This window comes from Hyperolius riggenbachi, chromosome 1 (assembly GCF_040937935.1).
Source record: "Hyperolius riggenbachi isolate aHypRig1 chromosome 1, aHypRig1.pri, whole genome shotgun sequence".
Lineage (NCBI taxonomy): Eukaryota > Metazoa > Chordata > Amphibia > Anura > Hyperoliidae > Hyperolius > Hyperolius riggenbachi.
In genome coordinates, this window is record NC_090646.1 from 421928278 (window position 1) to 421947331 (window position 19054).

The window sequence follows — 19054 nt, forward strand, 5'->3', positions numbered from 1 at the left end:
ACATTTTACTTCAGGCAAATCTAAAGTTAATTCTTCTGTCTTTAAGTGAACTCTCCAATCCTTAAAATAACTCCAGAGTTAAAGACAGGCTGTTAATTACCTGCATGTGAAAATAACTGCAGAGGAGGTAAATTAACTACAGAGGAGGTAACTTAAGGAATGAAGAGATAAGATTACTCTCTCACTGTGTGGAGGTAAGTTTTCTCTTGCCTTATTATCTCCAGCATGATCTTAGTGAATTGAGGCCAATGTGTCCCATAGACATCCCAATTTTGCAAAATGTATTTATGAAACCCATTACTCAAGTACTCTGACAGTTACTCCAATGGTTTATTTTGTTCTTCCTACAACAAAGAAAAACACATCTGCAGTATAATATGCTTTTTGTAAGTATGAATGATTAATAGTGATTAGTGGGTACTATCCTTACAGCTGAGTTACCAATAAAACAAAATGATGCTTACTCTAATTGTGATCTCAAATGTGTCTCAAAAGATGAGCATGCTGTGCTATGCTTGTTCTGGATGTAGACAAATATGTCATATTAAATTTAAGGTGTCAACTAGGTTATTACAAAATAAATACATATCTGTATTTTGCACATTTCACCCAAAGAAAAGGAAGTTAGCAAATATAAGAAGATTCAACCCTCACTATGGAAATACATACAGAATGGGGCATTTTAGTAAATGATGGGATCACTGTATAACGTGACAAAGTTGCCTGTAATCTACAGTGATTCCTGCATTGTGCGAGGATCTCATGGTATTGGCTTGTTAACACCTTGATACGCCCAAACGGGATTATAACATTCATATATATATAATATTCTATTGGCCTCTCATTCACAAATGGGTGATTTAAAACATACTAAACTAAGCTGAGTATCTCAAAACAGACACCACCATGTGTTTGCACACTTCTATAGGTAAGACCTGAGTGGGTCTATTTTTTTCACTTTCTCGCTTGCACCTGACCTGCTACCCACTTAACTAGCACACTTCATACCTACACCTGAACCTCATCCTCATGTCTCCCATAAGTGTACTTAGGCTCCAGGGACAGATGACACGCCAGGAGTGAGATGGACATCAGAGTAGAGGTACTGAAGACTCATGGACACTGGCTGCCTCACAATCACAGTCTTGAAATTAGTGGCATGAAGGGTATATTAGTACCCTACTTATGAGTGGACAGAGCCCAGAATTTGCAGATCAAGTGGGGGTAGATCCTATTGTAGAGTGTTTAAATATACATACAAGATTCAATGCGTTTGACCTACACCTGCCCCACAGCTCCTCAACCCACACCAAACCTGAAAACCTGATCTAGAAACATGGAAACCCACCAGAACCAAACTTGCAGTTCTTTTAACCCATGGATACCCATGTGGCTGCAGGACTCTACTTTTAGTACCTTGTAATACCACTGTACAGAACCTGCAGCTTCCTGAACCCTTTATACTCAAATACTGTCATAATAATTTCAGAAAATCATCATCCCTCTATCCAATAATACAACGTAGGCTTCAGTGAGAGGTGCTTGCATAGCATTATGCAGTGCAGTGGAAGTATACCAAAACTCTAGCTTCATGATGACTATGAAGTGGGTGGAGGCTCCTGGGTCACTGACTGTGCACTAATATTTCCACAAGGCTGAGGTACATGTGGCCAAGTACACCTGACGGTGACTGTTCGCGGACTCTTAGCTTATTTTCATTAAGGGTTACAACAGACAGGTTTTCTTTATGCTATCATGCTGTTGCCATGAGTGAATACTAGTAAGAATTTAGCCACAGCAAATGTTGAATCAGACCCACTTAAATTGAAAAGTCTCATAATATAGAAAATACATCCCTTTCCTTCTAAACAGAACTCTGATTTTATGAACCAGTGCCATCTTGGGTTAAAGAGATTTCCTTATTGCATTCTATTATTAAATTACACATTTAAAAAATAATATACATAGGATAGCTTGGCCTATACATTGACAAAATGAAAGAAAAATTATACAGTTATACATATTTCACTCCAAGGTGTTATAAATGATCTTCTTTCTTCTTCTCAAACCTTGAAGAAAACAGAGCATACATGGTGGTGTTATTAATCAGCTGCCATTGGTATGTCGGTGCATACAAGTGTCATTGGTCATTAATGTTAGTCATAAGCTTTAATCATTTATTTTTAAAAATTGATTAGATTGTTGTCAACTTCCTGGTAGATAAGAACTATTCTTCTCCAGTTCTCATACAAAGCTTTTACTGAGGTAAGAAAAAGGGTGATGTAAAGCATAGATATACTTCAAAAGAGTTGCAAGATACGGCATGTGCTCAAGACTGAGCAGCACCTGTTTTATAATAGTTGCAGATAAGTCTGTTGGCTAATTAAAGGCATTAAGCCCAATCTACACAATATGATTCTTTGTGCAATTCGATTACGATTCTATTCACGATCCAATTAAATCCGACATGTCCGATCGGGATTCGATTCGATTCAATTCGATTTGCCATTGCAAAACAATGGCAAATCGAATTAAATCGAATCCCAATCGAACATGTCGGATTTAATCGGATCGTAAATAGAATCGTAATTGAATCGCACAAAGAATCGTATCGTGTAGATGGGGCTTAATTACATGTGCAAATTTGCATCCGCTTGCCGGAATATGCAGGGCTAAAACTAACTACACTGCTATGCCCTGCCAGTGTTAATCCCTTTAATATGTTTGCATATTAAAAGGGGCACCGCGTGTGGGCCTCCCATGCCCCCAGAAAAGGAGAGCAGCACAAGCAATGCCCCAATCACTGTCACTGCCCGGAAGCACTGCAACTACACCCCACGGGGGCACAGCAGAGATATGCCCCGAAGCCCCCCACCCCCCGAGTGTGGCCAGTGCCCGGGAGAGCTTTCCACAAAAGTTCCCGAAAGGAAAGAATCCCTACCCCTTGCGTACTTCGTCAAGCTGCAAATCTTTGCAAAACACCTGACTCGAGAGCAACACTACCAAGAAAGGGGAGCAGAGCAGGGGCTTCCCCAAGCCTGCCCTTGCTCGAGGATGCCTCCCACGCAACGCACCCCAAGCGGGAGGGAGGCGCAAACTGCTCCCCAAACCACAAACAACCATGTGCAGATATATCTATAAAAGGTAGGCAGGGAAGTAACAATAGCTCCCGCAGCCTCTGCAAGCATGTGGCGGTCTTGAGTGGCAGCTGAGTAGGCAGTCCTGCAGAACCGTAGCGGAGCATTATACATTACCTGCTCCCGAAAGTGATACAGGTCCTCTTCACTTCCAGTTCAGTTTACAAGTATTGTGTCAGTATTGTGTCAGTAGTAACAGCAACAGGCACTACAGTCGCTATTGCACTAGAGGGAAACATGTTCATTCAAAGATATTCCCAGAAGACCAGATCAGGTAGTATATCACGTATAAATTGCGTGCTCAAAACCATTGAGAAAACACACTTCAATAGATGATCATAGGAGAAAAGACAGTTTGGCACTCAGCTCACCTGTTATTAAAACAACTTTAATGAGTCCGGCTTATGCAAAATGACATACAACTTGCATCTTCATAAAAGTTAAAACGTACCCGATCCTGAACTGCTGTGGGGTGAAGTGGGAGCGGTGGTGTGGAGTGCGGAGCCTTGGAAGATGCTCAGGAGAGTGAAACGATCATCAGGCACACCACCTGACGTGAGCTGCAAGTGCCAAACTGCCTTTTCTCCTATGATCATTAGTTTACAAGTACCATACAGACAGCCAATCACCATACAACTTCCATCCCTGTCATATAACATGGGTTTGAAGCCGCATGCTGATTGGCTGACTGCTTGACACTTGCTAACTGAAGAGGAAGTAAAGAGGGTTCTGTATCGCCACCTGGAGCAGGTAATGTATAATGCCTTGCTACCACTCTGCATTATGTACAGACCTGGCCCCTTTAGCTCCTCCCCCCCTTGGGGGTGGGCGGCCGACAGATCTCGTTAAAGTAAGGTAAGGTAATGTTTACAGCAATTCTCTCACCAAAAGAAACCTGAGGAAGGGGAACAGAGAATGAACCATTGCTGACTCTCATTTAAAAATGCTGCATTTTGTGCTAATCCTCTATTGCTTTATCTGAACTATTGTCCCAGAACAAAGATGCAGAGGAAGTGTACTGACTCCACTCTTCTTTTACTGGCTGTATGCTTGTACCAGCTGTGTCAGTAAGACACTGCTGAAGCAAAAATAATAATCATCATCATCATCATAGACAGACATCTGGTATTGTTAAATAGAAATTAAAGGACAACTGAAGAATGTGAAGGCTGCCATATTTATTTCCTTTTAAAAAATACCAGTTGCCTTTCAGCCCTGCTGATCTATTTAACTGTAGTAATGTGTGAATCATACCAGAAACAAGCATGCAGCCAATAAGCACCGGATCTGCTGCATGCTTGTTCAGGGTCTATGGCTAAAAGTATTAGAGGCAGATGATCAAAAGGATAGCCAGACAACTGGTATTTCTTATAAGGAAATAAATATGGCAGCCTCCATATGCCTCTCACTTCAGTTGCCCTTTCAAGGCAGCTTCCATATTCCTCTCAGTTCAAGTTTCCCTTAATATTTATCACAATCAATGTGCATAGAAAAAATAAATAGCCCAATGCTACATACAAATGTTAAATAAATGTTGCCCTTAACAGTCGACGCTCAATCATTGCCATTTGACATTTTATGACATTTTACAGGGTGACGAGGTGGTGAGAAACACCCAGAGGGGAAAGTAAGTTCACTGAAATGACATTAGGAATTTTTTTGAAGCAAATACAGATTTTTGTCATATTACGATAACATTTTCCTTACCTTCTTTAAGGATTGTCTTCTTTAAAGTGACACTGAAGTGAAAATCTTATCTAATCTGTCTCTGACTGTTTCTTTGATGTATAAGTGCTTCCGAAAACAGCATTGTAGCCAACTAAAGTTTGGTCAGAGAGCTCAGAGAAGCTCTTTTGTATAGATATCAACTGAAGTTTTGTAACTTCCTATACTGGAAACAATATTAGAATAATTCCTTTGCTACTAATGCTCTTTTTCTTAGCTGTACATAAGCTGTACATCATAAGCTTATTTTCACTTAATTGTCACTTTAACATCTACCATCAGATTTCTATCAGAGGCTTCATAACTTCATAATATCCACTCATATTTAGAATGTCAAGGAGTGGGTGTAGCAGCTCAGTTCTGACAGTTTGCAAAGGTCTCAGGCTAATAGGCGTTCCCTGTAACAGGAAGATCCCAAAGCAATAGGAAACGCCGCACATTATCCTAGCGTTGTGTCACATACACTGAAGCATACGGTCAATGAAAAGTATGCTTCACTGTTGCTATTTTGTGGTAACTCACTGCATTATGATGCCGAACACAGTTATACCTCAACTCACTCGCCGCACTGTCGTCACATAGGGTCACAGTGTCACATAGGGGGTGCATTGCACTGTGGCAAGACGCGTTACAAATATCGGCTTCAATACGGTACTGCCACGCACCACTCATTCAGAGGCGGCCTTGTGATGCGTTGCTTTTATCCTTTATGTATGTGTAAACATTTCTATGGTCAGTTGTTCCCAGGTCATGCATTTGCTTGTTTGTTAATTCAGTTAGAGATTAGGGTCCCTCCCAAGAGGATGGCTTCATCATGGTGGGAGGGTCCAGTTCGAATATTTTGCATGCAAACTATGTTGGAAGCTATCATCCTCCATTAATGCTAATTTGGTGCATCTGGTTTGAATGCAAGGTGTGCATGTTGTCCATAAGTAGGCTCAACACACCTATGCAATTAGTCATACAGATGTAGTTTGTTCTAAGAAGTGCTGCTTTTCTCTGCAGTGTACAAAAAAATGTTAGTTTTATGGCCAGCTACTCCCATTTATATGTTTGCAACTAGTGCATATGTTGAGTTTCTGTTTTGGATACAAGGTGTGTATTTTGGCTCTGGGGGGCTCTGCACATCTCTGTAGGTACCCATTCAGAGGCGGCCTGCACTGGTGAACGGAGGGGGCTATTCCGGGTGTCTGGAACCTCCCCCCTGCACTGAGCTGTGTATTCAGCCAGGGAAGCCCGCATAATATAAACAGCCTCATTCTCCCTCCCTTCTTACTTCTGATGCATCCCTCCAGCTAATAGAATGAGAGAGGCAGCCGAGCTTCCCCCACAAGAAGATGCAGCCTGCAGTGAGAGAATGTTGATTCTGGAGTCCCCCACTCTCCACAGCACAGAAGTGTCAGACATGATGCAATTAGAGGGCAGGCAAGCTGGTAAATATGCACAGCATGATGCAGAGCTTGCCTGGACGCAGGGTCCGTGGGCAAACATCTGTCTGGTCTCTCCTCATTGTTATAATGACTGCATGTGTGGATAAGGTGTTAAACAAGTTGAAAAGTTTTTGACAGTCCCTAGACTCCAGGAGGGCTTCTTTCTGATTTGTGTGGGAGACTGGCAGGGACAGGAGTCCGATTACAGGCAAGTAACCTGTCTGATGTGGGACTGCAATACAGATAAGTTCTCTGCTCCATCTCCGGCTATTCTCAATTTCTCCACTCCTCTCTCTGGGCTAGTGCACGCCAAAATCACAATAGCAATCGCTAGCAATTTGTGAGTGTGATTTTGTGAAGCGATTTTCACAGCGATTTTTGAATGAATCGCTCAAAAACATGCTACATGCAGTATACCTGCGATTTTGAAAAAGTCACAACGCTGCTGTGGGAACACTGTCATAGGGTAACATTAGCCAAGCGCTTTTCAAATCACTGTTGATTTGAAAAACGCTCATAAGCACTCTTGGTGTGCACCAGCCTCCTTCATTCACCTTTGTTTCCCTCTTCCCCTAGAGCTGGCTGTGTGTTCTTGTCATACAGGAAAGCTAAAAAAAAGTGCAATCCTGGTGAGGCAAAATATTATTATTTAGTATTTATATAGCGCCGCCATCTTCCGCAGATGCATATATCCCTGCATCATATGGGTATCGCTTGCGCTATTTGACACTATGTAGCATATTCCACTGAATTGTCCAAACTAAGTCTATCTCCGACTCCCATTCATCTCTCGGGGAGTTGTGCCAGCGCTGTACCCCGTTCAAATTTGCTGCTACCAGAAGCCCTCAGAAACACTCGTGTCCTTGAGTACTTCCAAAGATAGGCAGCTCCGTAATACGCCAGCGCACTTTTGTGCATGGGCAGTATGGAGCCACCTGTATTCGGAAGCACTCGGGGACATACGTGCTTCTGGACCTTTCAGGAATCCCCCCCTTAAAAATCCCGCGTTTGCCCCTGGCCTGGTGATGCATTTATCCTTTTTGTATTTAATGAATGTTATTTAAGGTAAATGTTATAAATATGCGTTCAAATTTTGAGCCCTTAACAATGCCTGTTATTTCACCTTGGTTTTTTTTTAAACTACTCTGAAAGCATACATGGATTGTCAGTGTCGGGGCTTTTTGGTGAAATACTATTCCCCATCCGAATTGTCGCAACTTGGAGAAAGAAGTAATTCGGAGTCCAGCAATCGCTGGATCCTCGAATTATCCGTGCCTGGGGCATGTAATGTTATAACTGCGCCAAACTTCAGCACTACGCAGCTTCGCAGGAAGTGCCAAAAAACCCTACTTCTCTCTGAAATGTCAATATATCAATCATACATGAAGATATTTTAAAATAAATCTTACTCTTGGTCCAAGGAAGTCATCTCCGGCTCCGCAGGCAGGCAGGTCGCTCTGGTCACCAGAAAACAGATAGAATGGCCACGTGAGTATTGTGCAATGTCAATCAGTGAAATACAAGGTACAAACAAACACAACTGCTTAGTATTCAACTGTTTTACAATCGAACACAAAAGAGAGGGTACTACTATTTTGTACAAAATTCGCTGAAATTTAGTTAAACTCATTGTTAAAGCGGACCTAAACCCAGGACTTTCTCTCTGCTCTAAAACAGAAGCAACAGCACAATATTCTTTACAGAAAAACATTTCTTTGTTACAGCTTACAGACCTCCTCAGAGATGGTGCAGAACTGTTACTTCCTGGTTTGCTGGGAGCACATACAGGGTTAAACCTCCTGTGTTTACATATAGCATCTGAACAGGTGTCAGCTCAAATTACAGTGATTTATTACTTCCAGATACGGGAGAATTAGTCAGCCTGTTATCTCTAAATGCAAACAGGGTTAGTTTTTCCGTGTGTTCCTTCTTTCCTATGCATAAGTTTAGGTCCTCTTTAATACATAGACTTGTGACATCAAATAACATACCATGAAAGTCAGTGAATTTAATACATACATGATATAAATACAATACATGTTAAAATTATAGATTTTCCCTAAAAGATCAATGAAAATGTTTTAATTCAGTCATTTTATAACATCTGTTTTGAAAGCGGAACCTTCCTTCTCCATAGTCCTGACTACTTGGAGGAGGAACACAACCAGTCTCGGTCTAGATTCGAACATCTGGTGCTGCTGGCCACTAAAAAAGCCACTCTTAAGCAATGGTTATCTCTTTTCCCTTCAACGTTAACCATGATTTAAGAAATATTGGGCCATCTTTTACACTTGGAGAGTTTGAATGTCGAGAGAGATAAAAAGAACTCACTTAAAACATTTTTTAGAAGTTGGAGACAGGAGCGTAACTAGAGAACATTTAAATGTGTTTTCCCCAAGCAGATAAAAAATGACAGCAGTGAAGCACTGCACCCATTTTCTCTATCAATTACATTAGCTTCTGTGATAAAACGTGCATGCTTTCACACATACAGACACACATTGGCCCATATGCAATTCACTTTTTCACCTGAGTTTTCTCCTAGGTGATAATTTTTTAACTTGTCAATAAAATGCATTTTAAGCCACCAGCAAGCAAGAAAATGCTCAAAATAATTTTAATAGTACTTTCTCAACTACTTTTTGGTACTTTTTTAGTTGAAAAGTGCTGGAAAGTTATTTTAAATAGAAGATGAAAAATTATCTCCTAGGAGAAAACTCAGGTGAAAAAGTGAATTGCATATGGCCCATGGTGTGCAGAAGACCCATACAGAAAACCGAGTGTGCTCCCAGCCTCAGCTTATTACATTCACTCTGTCCATCTCTGTTGGAGCAGAACTGGTTTTGCAGACTGTTCCAGCATCACTATAGCACACAGCAGCACTTGGAAAGGGGGTGCAGAGACTTTAGGCAGCGTGCTGTACAGAAGACCATGCTGAACACAAAACTTTGCATGATTCTTTATCAGTGGCTGTGCAGATGCAGTCATTAGAACAGTTGTGCAGAGAGCAGAAATATTTTTCTCTCCGTGCCCTTAGTTGTCAGTCTCTCAGAACAGGGAAAAGAAACTTCTCCCCCCCCCCCCAGGGCCCCTGCAGCTTCTGGCCCCCCGGTAGCTGCATCCCTTGCAGGGTCTATTGTTATACCAATGCTTGGAAACCTGGGTATGCCCTAGGGAGCAGATTGTCTGTATTATGACTCCTCTGCAGGACACTACATGCTATCTGACTCAAAACAAAAGATAGGGGGGTACCTGGGCACACTTAAAATTTGATGGGGTGAGAGGAGGGAAGTTGGATGTTTGACATGTGCAAGCCGAATAGGTTTTTGATCAGGTGCGGACAACTAAAGGTCGGGTGCTGATGTACATTGTCTGTAAAGGCTGAGACCACTGAAAGGATTGCTATGACATTGTTGGTGGCTGTTGTCCGAGGATCTGTATAACTGAACAGGATTGGTCTTCACAATGCTTTTTATAGTTAGTTGTCTAATTGTTTTAATACTATTTACTTTGTTTATGACTTCGGTCTTTTATCAAGACACCATTGTATCATGCCATTATGTTATACTGTAAAATGATACCCTTGCTCACTTATTCTATGCTTGGACAATTGTTATGAGTACTGTATGTTATTTGCTTGGGCACCAATAGAAATTTACTAAAAAAAAAAAAAAAAAAACTAAAAAGAAAGCAGAACCTTTTAACTCCCATCTTTTCTATTTATTCTATATAAATTTCAGTTGTTAACTGACAGTGAAATGGATGGAAATGCTTTGATTGCTTAGGATCAATTTGACACATTTCTGTGTTGCTTATTTTATGTCAATTCAGGTCCTAACAGTTAGTTGACAGCAGAAAGATGGTCCCCCTACAATCAGTACAAATATAAATGCCATCATGTTTGGGTTAGTGCTACATTGGTGTCCATTTGTGCTTCAAAAATAAAGGGCTGTACTGCTTTAGATTTGAAGATAATAGTGTAATCATCCGCGGGCGATTTCCAGCCAGCGCACACCATGTGCGCTGAAGCAGAAGAAAATGTAATAATTCGCGGGCGATTTCCAGCAGGAAATCGCCACAGTCACAGAAACAAAGCACCCAGTATAACTTTGCAGAGGAAAATTCCAACCGGCAGATGGAGCTGTGGAGTGCAGAGGAATAAGCCCTCTGCACAGCCACAGATGCCAGATAGGAATTGCACGATTAAGCAAGATAGAACAACAGAGGAGAATTCCAACCAGCAGATGGAACTGCGGAGTACAGAGGAACAAGTCCCCTGTACTTCCACAGATGCCAATTGAAATTGCCTGACTAATGTAATGATCTACAGCCGATTTCCATCCAGCGCACACCATGTGCGCTGAAGCAGATGGAATTCGCCACAGTCACAAAAGCAACATGTCAGAAGAAAGAAAAAACAGAGACAGACAATATGAATGTCTCCCAATCTAGGCGCCACCAGTACACATATCACATCATAGCAGGCCAGAATGAGAAAGCTAATCGCAGGAGAGGCGAGACTGAGCAAAGACAGAGCATGAACGGAATAAAGAAGACACAGGAAATAACCACAATCTGAACGCCAAGAAAAATAACAATGAACTCGCTAAACGCGGTCCCTGCACAATATGCGTAACAGAGACAAGCGCGTTTACGGTACGGCCACCGCACGTTAAGCGCAACAGTGGCAAAACGTACCAACCCTAACTAACAAATGATAACAAATGAACACAGAAAATGACGACAGACAAATAACGCAAACACTTGCTAATCTGTTGCCTCACACCAGACAACAGCAAGCGTTCGTGCCAGACAAGACAGACTGAAGGAGTAACCAGTAGCAACCGCAGCTAAGGTTATACTCCAAGAATCAGACAAGGGAGATCTACCGCCTCTACCGCTAGGGCGAATGCGATCTAGGAGCGAGACCAAACGATTCACTGTCAGCCACCGCAGGTGACAGTACAATCGCAAGGACAAGACAATACAGACAGGAATAATCAGTACAAATAAAACAGAACCTGACCGTACTATAAGAAGTGCTGAACGCGCTCCCCAATAATTAACTACACTAGAATATTCGCACAAGATACAAAAAGGCTGAGGTTCCAAGGTAAGTTTCCCTAATCAGAAAACTATGTCGAGCAAGGCATTCTGGGAGGAAGTGACATTTATACTAGAAACCCTCAAAGGAAGCAGACAAGCAATTTGCATGACAAGTAGACTGACAAAAAGGACTCCTTTCCCTGGACGGAACCATGCAAGCTGCATAGGAAACAAAGCAGTCCAGGGAAACAAGTCCAGCAGAGCGGATTCTGACAAATAGCAATTATTTTTCTCCATACGATCACATCACCTGGCCCATCTACAACATCGCACAGACATGAAAATAAAATTGTATATCAAACCCCTGGTCCATGGAGGAGCTCACTTGGCACACTCTGTAAATATTTCCAAGGTTAAAAACCGAAGTATGCTGCTGTTCATCCGTAGAGCACCACCATAGGGCTGGGAAACTGTAAAAAAGATACGGAAGCGCTCCTTGAGTTTAAAAGTATAAAAATCATCCTAGCCTCAATACAGAGAGGGGCTCACCTTATTAGATGGCTGAAAATTGCCGACACTGACAGTTCAGCATACAAGCACATTAGTGGATAGACCACTGTTCAGAGATCTGTCCATCTTTGGACAGTGCTTCCACACAGATGCTTGTATGCTAAACTATCAATATTGGCATTTTCAGCCATCTAATAAAGTGAACTGCTCTCTGCTTAGAGGCGAGGATTTATTTTATACTTTTAAACACAAGGAGCACTTCCTTCTTATCTTTTTTTATGTATTCGAAAATGGTATGGCTGAGTAGTGCTGAATTGGTGCCCATCTCTGCTGCAAAAATCAATGTTCTATCTTTTATAGTTTTTAGATATTTAAAGGGCATCCTAGGTGAAACTAAAGTAAATTGTAAATAAATTGTATCTATCCTCATTCTCCTAAAAATGACTTTTTTTTAGATATCTCACAGTTTTATTTTATATTTAAATCTAGTTTTACGTTTTTAACCACTTTGTCCTCCTTGACGTATAAAAACGTCAAGGAGGAAATGTGCGCTCCCGCGGCCAATCGCGCGCGTGCACGTGCACTCCCGGCCGCGCATTCGTTTGCCCAGGAATCAATGTATCGGCTATGGTGCCCGATCACTGATTCCTTTCCCCCGCTGAAAAAGCGACAGCTTCTCTCGGAAGCTACGCTTTTTCTGAAGCGATGTCCCTCTAAGCGTACATTGTACGCTTAGAGTGACGTCATGTAAACAAACTCAAGATTGCCATCTTGTGGCCAAAAAGTAAAACTACAAGTAAAAGTAAAAAAAATTACAATACACAAATATTTCCCCTAATAAAACACTATTTACAGTATATCCCACCCTCCCAAAAATGCCCACATAAAATGTTTAATAAAAAAAACAAAAAACATTACTATAAAAAAAACAAAACACATAAATATTTACCTAAGGGTCTACACTTTTTAAATATCTATGTAAAGATGAAATATTTCTCTCTATTTTTTTTTTATATAAGCTTGTAAATAGTGATGGATGCAAAACGGAAAAAAATGCTCTTTTATTTCCAAATAAAATATTGTCGCGATACATTGTGATAGGGACATAATTTAAATGGTGAAATAACCGTGACAAATGGGCAAATACAATACGTGGGTTTTAATTATGAAGGCATGTATTATTTTAAAACTATAATGGCCGAAAACTGACAAATAATGCATTTTTTCATTTTTTTTCTTATTCTTACTGTTAAAATGCATTTACAGTAAGGTAGCTCTTAGCAAAATGTACCCCCAAAAGAAAGCCTAATTGGTGGCGGAAAAAACAAGATATAGATCAGTTCATTGTGATAAGTAGTGATAAAGTTATAGGCTAATGAATTGGAGGTGAACATTGCTCGGATGCATAAAGTGAAAACGACTGAGAGCTTAAGTGGTTAAGGTTTCCTTGTCTCTGCTCATTGACACCTTTATTGCAGTATGCCAGAGCTTAAATCTATGAACTATTAACCCTTTTTATCTCTTTCCTGCTCTCAGAAGCCAATTACTGACAGGAAAGTGTTTTATGGCTGTAATTAATTATCAGTGAGGGTTATGCTGTAGCTGACTCAGTCCAACCCAATCCTGACCCGGACAGAAACTGTCACTTGCATACCTGATGTTTATTTCTTTCAGGCAGAGCAAGAAAAAAAGGAACACAGCATAGTCATTTGTGTGTTTGGCATTGTACATACACATGTCTATCTCATCATGTCACATGTCACCTCGGTTGTCCTTTAAGTTTTTATAAAGGTCAAAGGTTCACTCAGCTCCCCTACAACAGTGCATAGCTGGGTGAACTTTTGACCTTTCTAAACTTTAATAATTAAAAAAAACCTATAAAAGATATAATAGTGATTGATTTACGGAGCACAAATGCTGCACTACCCAACCATACCAGTTCCATATTTGTTGCATTAGTGTCGGGTGATGTCATTGTCTTGAAAAAAAATTATTGCTATTATCTTCCAAACAAAAGCAGTACACATCTTATTTTTGCAATATGAAGAAAGATGATGGATTCTGGCACTCTAAATACAGAGGTAGTTTATTTAAGCACGCTAACAGTTACAACAGAATTAAATACTGCCTGTGTCCTGTGACACTGCCTGTGTCACATCTCATTTTTTGCAGCACAAATAAGCAGAAATGTTGCACTAACCAATCATGATGAATTTGTATTTGGCCGATAGTAGGGGTGCAGCTGTTAGTATTATTTAAATTGTTTAAAGTTGCCTAAAAGCATGCATGAAAATATAAGTACTGAATCTTCTCATCCTAAAACATAAACACCATGACTATATGGATCACTAAGGCCTGGTTCACACTTGCATTAAAAAAATGGTCCATTCACGGATCGGAAGGGAATGGAGTGAATGCGAATGGATCCAATGTTAAGTTATGGATCCGTTAACATCTGTCCGTTCAAACGCATCTGTTCTGTACGATTTGCTGAACGGACTGCAAGTTTCCTTCTGAAGCAATTTTTTTCAGACTGCTGAGCCCAGTGGAACGGAAATGGAAGCTGAAACACTACATTGGGGGCAATGACAAAGCGGATCTTCACGTTAGTGTGTGTGTGTGTGTGTGTGTGGGGGGGGGGGGGTTCACACTAGGGTCTGGGGGGATATGGGGAAACGGAACGGAAGCAGCTGAAGGCAAACGGAGTGAAAACGGATCCGATCGACCGGTAATCAGATCCATTTTCACTGATCCATTTGCCACTTAACGCAAGTGTGAACCGGGCTTTCCAGCATTCACTAGTTATGCAAAGACAAATAATGCTTACTTTACTTTTAAAGAAAGAAAAGGGAAGGACTATAATATCTGTGCAACCCAAAAATATATGCACAGACCAGCAACACTGATGATTTACAGTACTTGTTTTCACCTGACACTGCCTGATCCTTCTAGTCATGAAAATGTACGTACAGCAAGTAGCAACACCTAGATGTAATGCCAGGAATGCACGGTACGTTTCCGCGGCTCGATTATGCCGCCCGATCGATTCCCCGCTTGACCCCGCGGGTGATTCTCTTCTCTTCTGCTCATTTTCCTTATCTTTTTCCATTGTCTCCCATGCAGTATCGAGCGCGGAATCGATCGGGCGGGTGATCGGACATGTTGGAAATTGTCAATCGAGCCATCTAAATGTTTGTACCGTGTATTCCCAGCATTAGGTTTCAGATGGCTACTAGAGTTTCCATTCTTTTTTTAACCTGTGTTATTCTGTGAGTTTCTGCAACAAAGAAAATATGGTTGTCAAATCCAAAATCTGCTGAATTTCCAAATTGTTCTGCATAAACTAAAGTCTAATGATAGCACAGAATTAATGCTGCTTTGTACCTCAGCTTTGGAGAGCTTGGAAGGTCTAGTCATTAGAGCTTTCAGATCTATCCTGCAGTGCTTTGTTAGTATCTTTTATAAGGAGTCTGGTTCACCATGAGCTTGCTGGGTACTCTATAACTCTTCTTTTCACAATGAAATGTTGCAACACTTATAAAGTACTTTGCTCCTGTAGGACTCCAAGCACATGGTCTATCCTGGAGTGCTTTGTTAGCATCTTTTAACTATGAAATGATTCAACATTTGTAAAGTGTTTTGCTCCTGTAGGACTCCAAACACATGGAGTATTAAGGAGAGCTGTGCCTACTTATAACACACTAAGGGGTTCATTCACTAACGTATTAGTGCAAGTAATCTCCTGTTTCTCTCGCTATTTAATCAGTCCGCATGCTACGTGCGCTACTGGCAGCATAGTGCTCGTAATTAACCTCACTCACCAGAGAACATGCTATGCTGCTGTAGTGCAGCATAGAGAACGTTAGTTACTTTCTGCCCGCTCCACTTGTCCCGCCCTGAGCCTTTGCAGGTCCAATCACTTTAAAGGACATGATCCCCGCACTTTGATTGGCCCAATAGACTGTCTGTCAAGTGATGTCAAGTGACCCGCAGGGGCTCAGGGCGGGACAAGTGGACCGGGCGTAAAGTAACTAGCGCTCGCTATGCTGCACTACAGCAGCATAGCATGCGCTCCGGTGAGTGACGTTAATTACGGGCGCTATGCTGCCATTAGCGTGCATAGCATGCGGACTGATTACAAGAAACAGGAGGTAACTTGCGCTATTTTGTTAATGACTCAACCCCCTAAGTAATCTAGCCTGGTTTTTGCATGTATGTGTACCCACATGACCACAGATGCACACAGTCAAGCACCTAGGCATGCAGGCTACTTCTACAAACATTTATAAAAGAATAAGTCACTCTTGAGTGCTCAGTAAATTCCAGTGAAGTAATGTAATATAACACCATGTGTGCAAACCATTTGTGAGATGTCCTCATTACCAAATATTCCACAATCAACGGTTAGTGGTATTATGAGAAACTGGAAGCAACTGGAAACAACAGCAACTTAGCCATTAAAGAGACACTGAAGCGAAAAAAAATATATGATATAATGAATTGGTTGTGTACTATGTATAATTACTAGAAGATTAGCTGCAAAGAAAATATTCTCATATATTTATTTTCAGGTATATAGTGTTTTTCTAGCATTGCATCATTCTATAATATGTGCAGATTACACAACACTCAGCATTCAAAATGATTCTTTCAGAGCAGTCTGTGAACTAATGACCTCTCCTCTGGCAGAGAAAAAGACATTTGTTTACTTACAGTTGAGATAATAAAAGTCAGATAACAGCCCTCTCCACGACTTTGAAAGTCGTAGAGTTGAATGGCTTTTTTGCATAGAGATAACAACTGGAGTTTCTTAACTCTTCCTGTATTGGAAACAATTAGACTGATGTATCTGATCTTAATGTTTTATTTCTTAGCTGTACTACACATACAAATCATAATATCATAATTTTTTTTTCGCTTCAGTGTCTCCTTAACCTATTTTGGTTCCTGGACGTAGTTTCTACGTCCAGGAACCATGCGCGCTACCGCGCACTCCCGCGGCTGATCGCGCGCGTGCACGCGCACTCCCGGCCGCGGATTCGGTAGCCAGGGAATCAATGTATCGGGCTACGGAGCCCGATCATTGATTCCTCTCCGCCGCTGAAAAAGCGACAGCTTCTCTTAGAAGCTGCGCCTTTTCTGGCCGTTCCCTTCCCGATGCGCCACTCTAAGCGTGTGTTACGCTTAGAGTGACGTCATGTAAACAAACTCATGGCCGCCATCTTGTGGCCAAAAAGTAATACTACACCTGTAAAAAAAAATAATTTAAAATTAACACACATTTACATTATAAATCTATTGTTTACCTCCCACCCTCCCAAAACTACCCAAATAAAATGTTTACAATAAAAAAAAAAAAATATTTACCTAAGGGTCTAAACTTTTTAAATATCAATGTAAAGATGAAATATTTCTATATTTTTTTTATTTTAAACTTGTAAATAGTGATAGATGCAAAACGGAAAAAATGCACCTTTATTTCCAAATAAAATATTGTCGCCATACATTGTGATAGGGACAGAATTTTAACAGTGTTATAACCGGGACATATGGGTAAATACAATACGTGAGTTTTAATTATGGAGGCATGTATTATTTTAAAACTATAATGGCTGAAAACTGAGAAATAATGAATTTTTTCCGTTTTTTTTTTTCTTCCTGTTAAAATGCATTTACAGTAAAGTGGCTCTTAGCAAAATGTACCCCCCAAAGAAAGCCTAATTGGTGGCGGAAAAAACAAGATATAGATCAGTGCATTGTGATAAGTAGTGATAAAGTTAGGCTAATGAATGGGAGGTGAACATTTCTCACGTGAAAACGACGGAACCTGAATGGGTTAAGCCATGTAAAATCACAGAGTAGGTTCAGTGCATACTGCAGAATCTGTAAACCTCAAAACTTCATATAGCTTTAAGACTAAAACCGCAAACAGCATGTAGAGAGCTCGATTGAATGGATTCCCATGACCAGGCAGGCATCTGCACCCAAACGTTAAATCACCAAGTACAGTGCAAAGTGTTGGATTCAGTGGTGTAAAGCACACTGGACCCTAGAGCAGTGGAGACATGTCCTCTGGAGTGATAAATCACACTTCTCGATTTGGCAATCTAATGGATGAGTCTGAGTTTGGCAGATGTGAGGAGAGCGCTACTTTTCTCACTGCTCTGTGCTAAGTGTAAAGTTTGGTGAAGTGGGGATAATGGTGTAGGGTAATATTTTAAGGGTTGGGCTTGGTTCCTTAGTTCCAGTAAAAGAAACTCACTAGATACCAAGACATTTTGAAAATGTCATGCTCCCAACTTTGTGGGAGAAATTTGAGGGTAGTCCCTTACATGAATGCGGACCCACTAGTGCAAAAACAAAAGCTCTATAGAGTTATGGATGAGTGAGTCTGGTGTAGAAGAACTTGACTGGCTTGCACAGAACTTTGTCCTTAACCTAACAGAACACTTTTGAGATGAATCAAAGTGGAGACTGCAAACTAGGCCTACCAGGCCTAGTGGGGAGGTGAGAGCCTCGCTGAGACAAAGCTTTGCTACAGTGTTTGTGTTTTAAAATGCCCTGAATGGCTCACACCGAAACTGACTGTGGCTATATATGGATACAAGCTAGAGTGAAAGTTGCAGTGTTGTTGAACCTCACGCTGCCCGCTTTGAACTGCATGGTTTAACACAATGCTTGTTTTCTGCCCTATATCCCCTGCAAACAGCACAGCTGCTTATGCATTAACCCCTTCTGGCATGATTGATAACTTCAAAGGGTCCTGCATTTTTGTATAGCTTGCTTAGTTCTGCAGTGGGACTTTAACAGCTGAATGTGTTGTGTGACTGCCATGACTGTTTGCTGTATGTAGTTTGGGTACAGCCGGCTGTGCTATGTGTTACAACTCAGAGAGTGGTCCCCTGTGTTTTAATCTTTTCCAGTATTGGCTTTACAGTGTTGATTTTTTTCAATGAAGAATATGGTGATTTGAAGCAGGGCCTGGTATCAACTAATTTAAAGCGGAATATAACCCTGCATTTCAACTTTGCTCTAAAACATTATTTACAGCATATTATATGCAACAAGCATTTTTTTTTTTACTAGACCAGCATTGGAAGGGTTAAACACAGAGGTTTTAAGTTCCGTGCAGACGTTCAGATAGTTACATTCTATTTAGTTATATGTATATATTTAGAAATGTTACACACTCTTTGGCTGTCCTCC

At 40.9% G+C, this 19054-nt stretch overlaps 1 protein-coding gene across 3 annotated transcripts in view; it reads right to left on the reverse strand.

The window, feature by feature from the left end:
• Positions 1-311: 311 nt before the first annotated feature.
• The window catches only part of PRUNE2 (prune homolog 2 with BCH domain), a 278110-nt gene continuing 259367 nt past the window's right edge, over positions 312-19054 (reverse strand). For all 3 annotated transcript variants that reach the window (XM_068236688.1, XM_068236694.1, XM_068236677.1), the window contains 2 exons: positions 7702-7749; positions 312-2069 (listed from right to left, as the gene is read on the reverse strand). In XM_068236688.1, coding sequence (XP_068092789.1) covers positions 2039-2069; positions 7702-7749 — 79 coding nt within the window. In that variant the 3' untranslated portion in view covers positions 312-2038. The remainder of the gene's footprint in view (positions 2070-7701; positions 7750-19054) is intronic.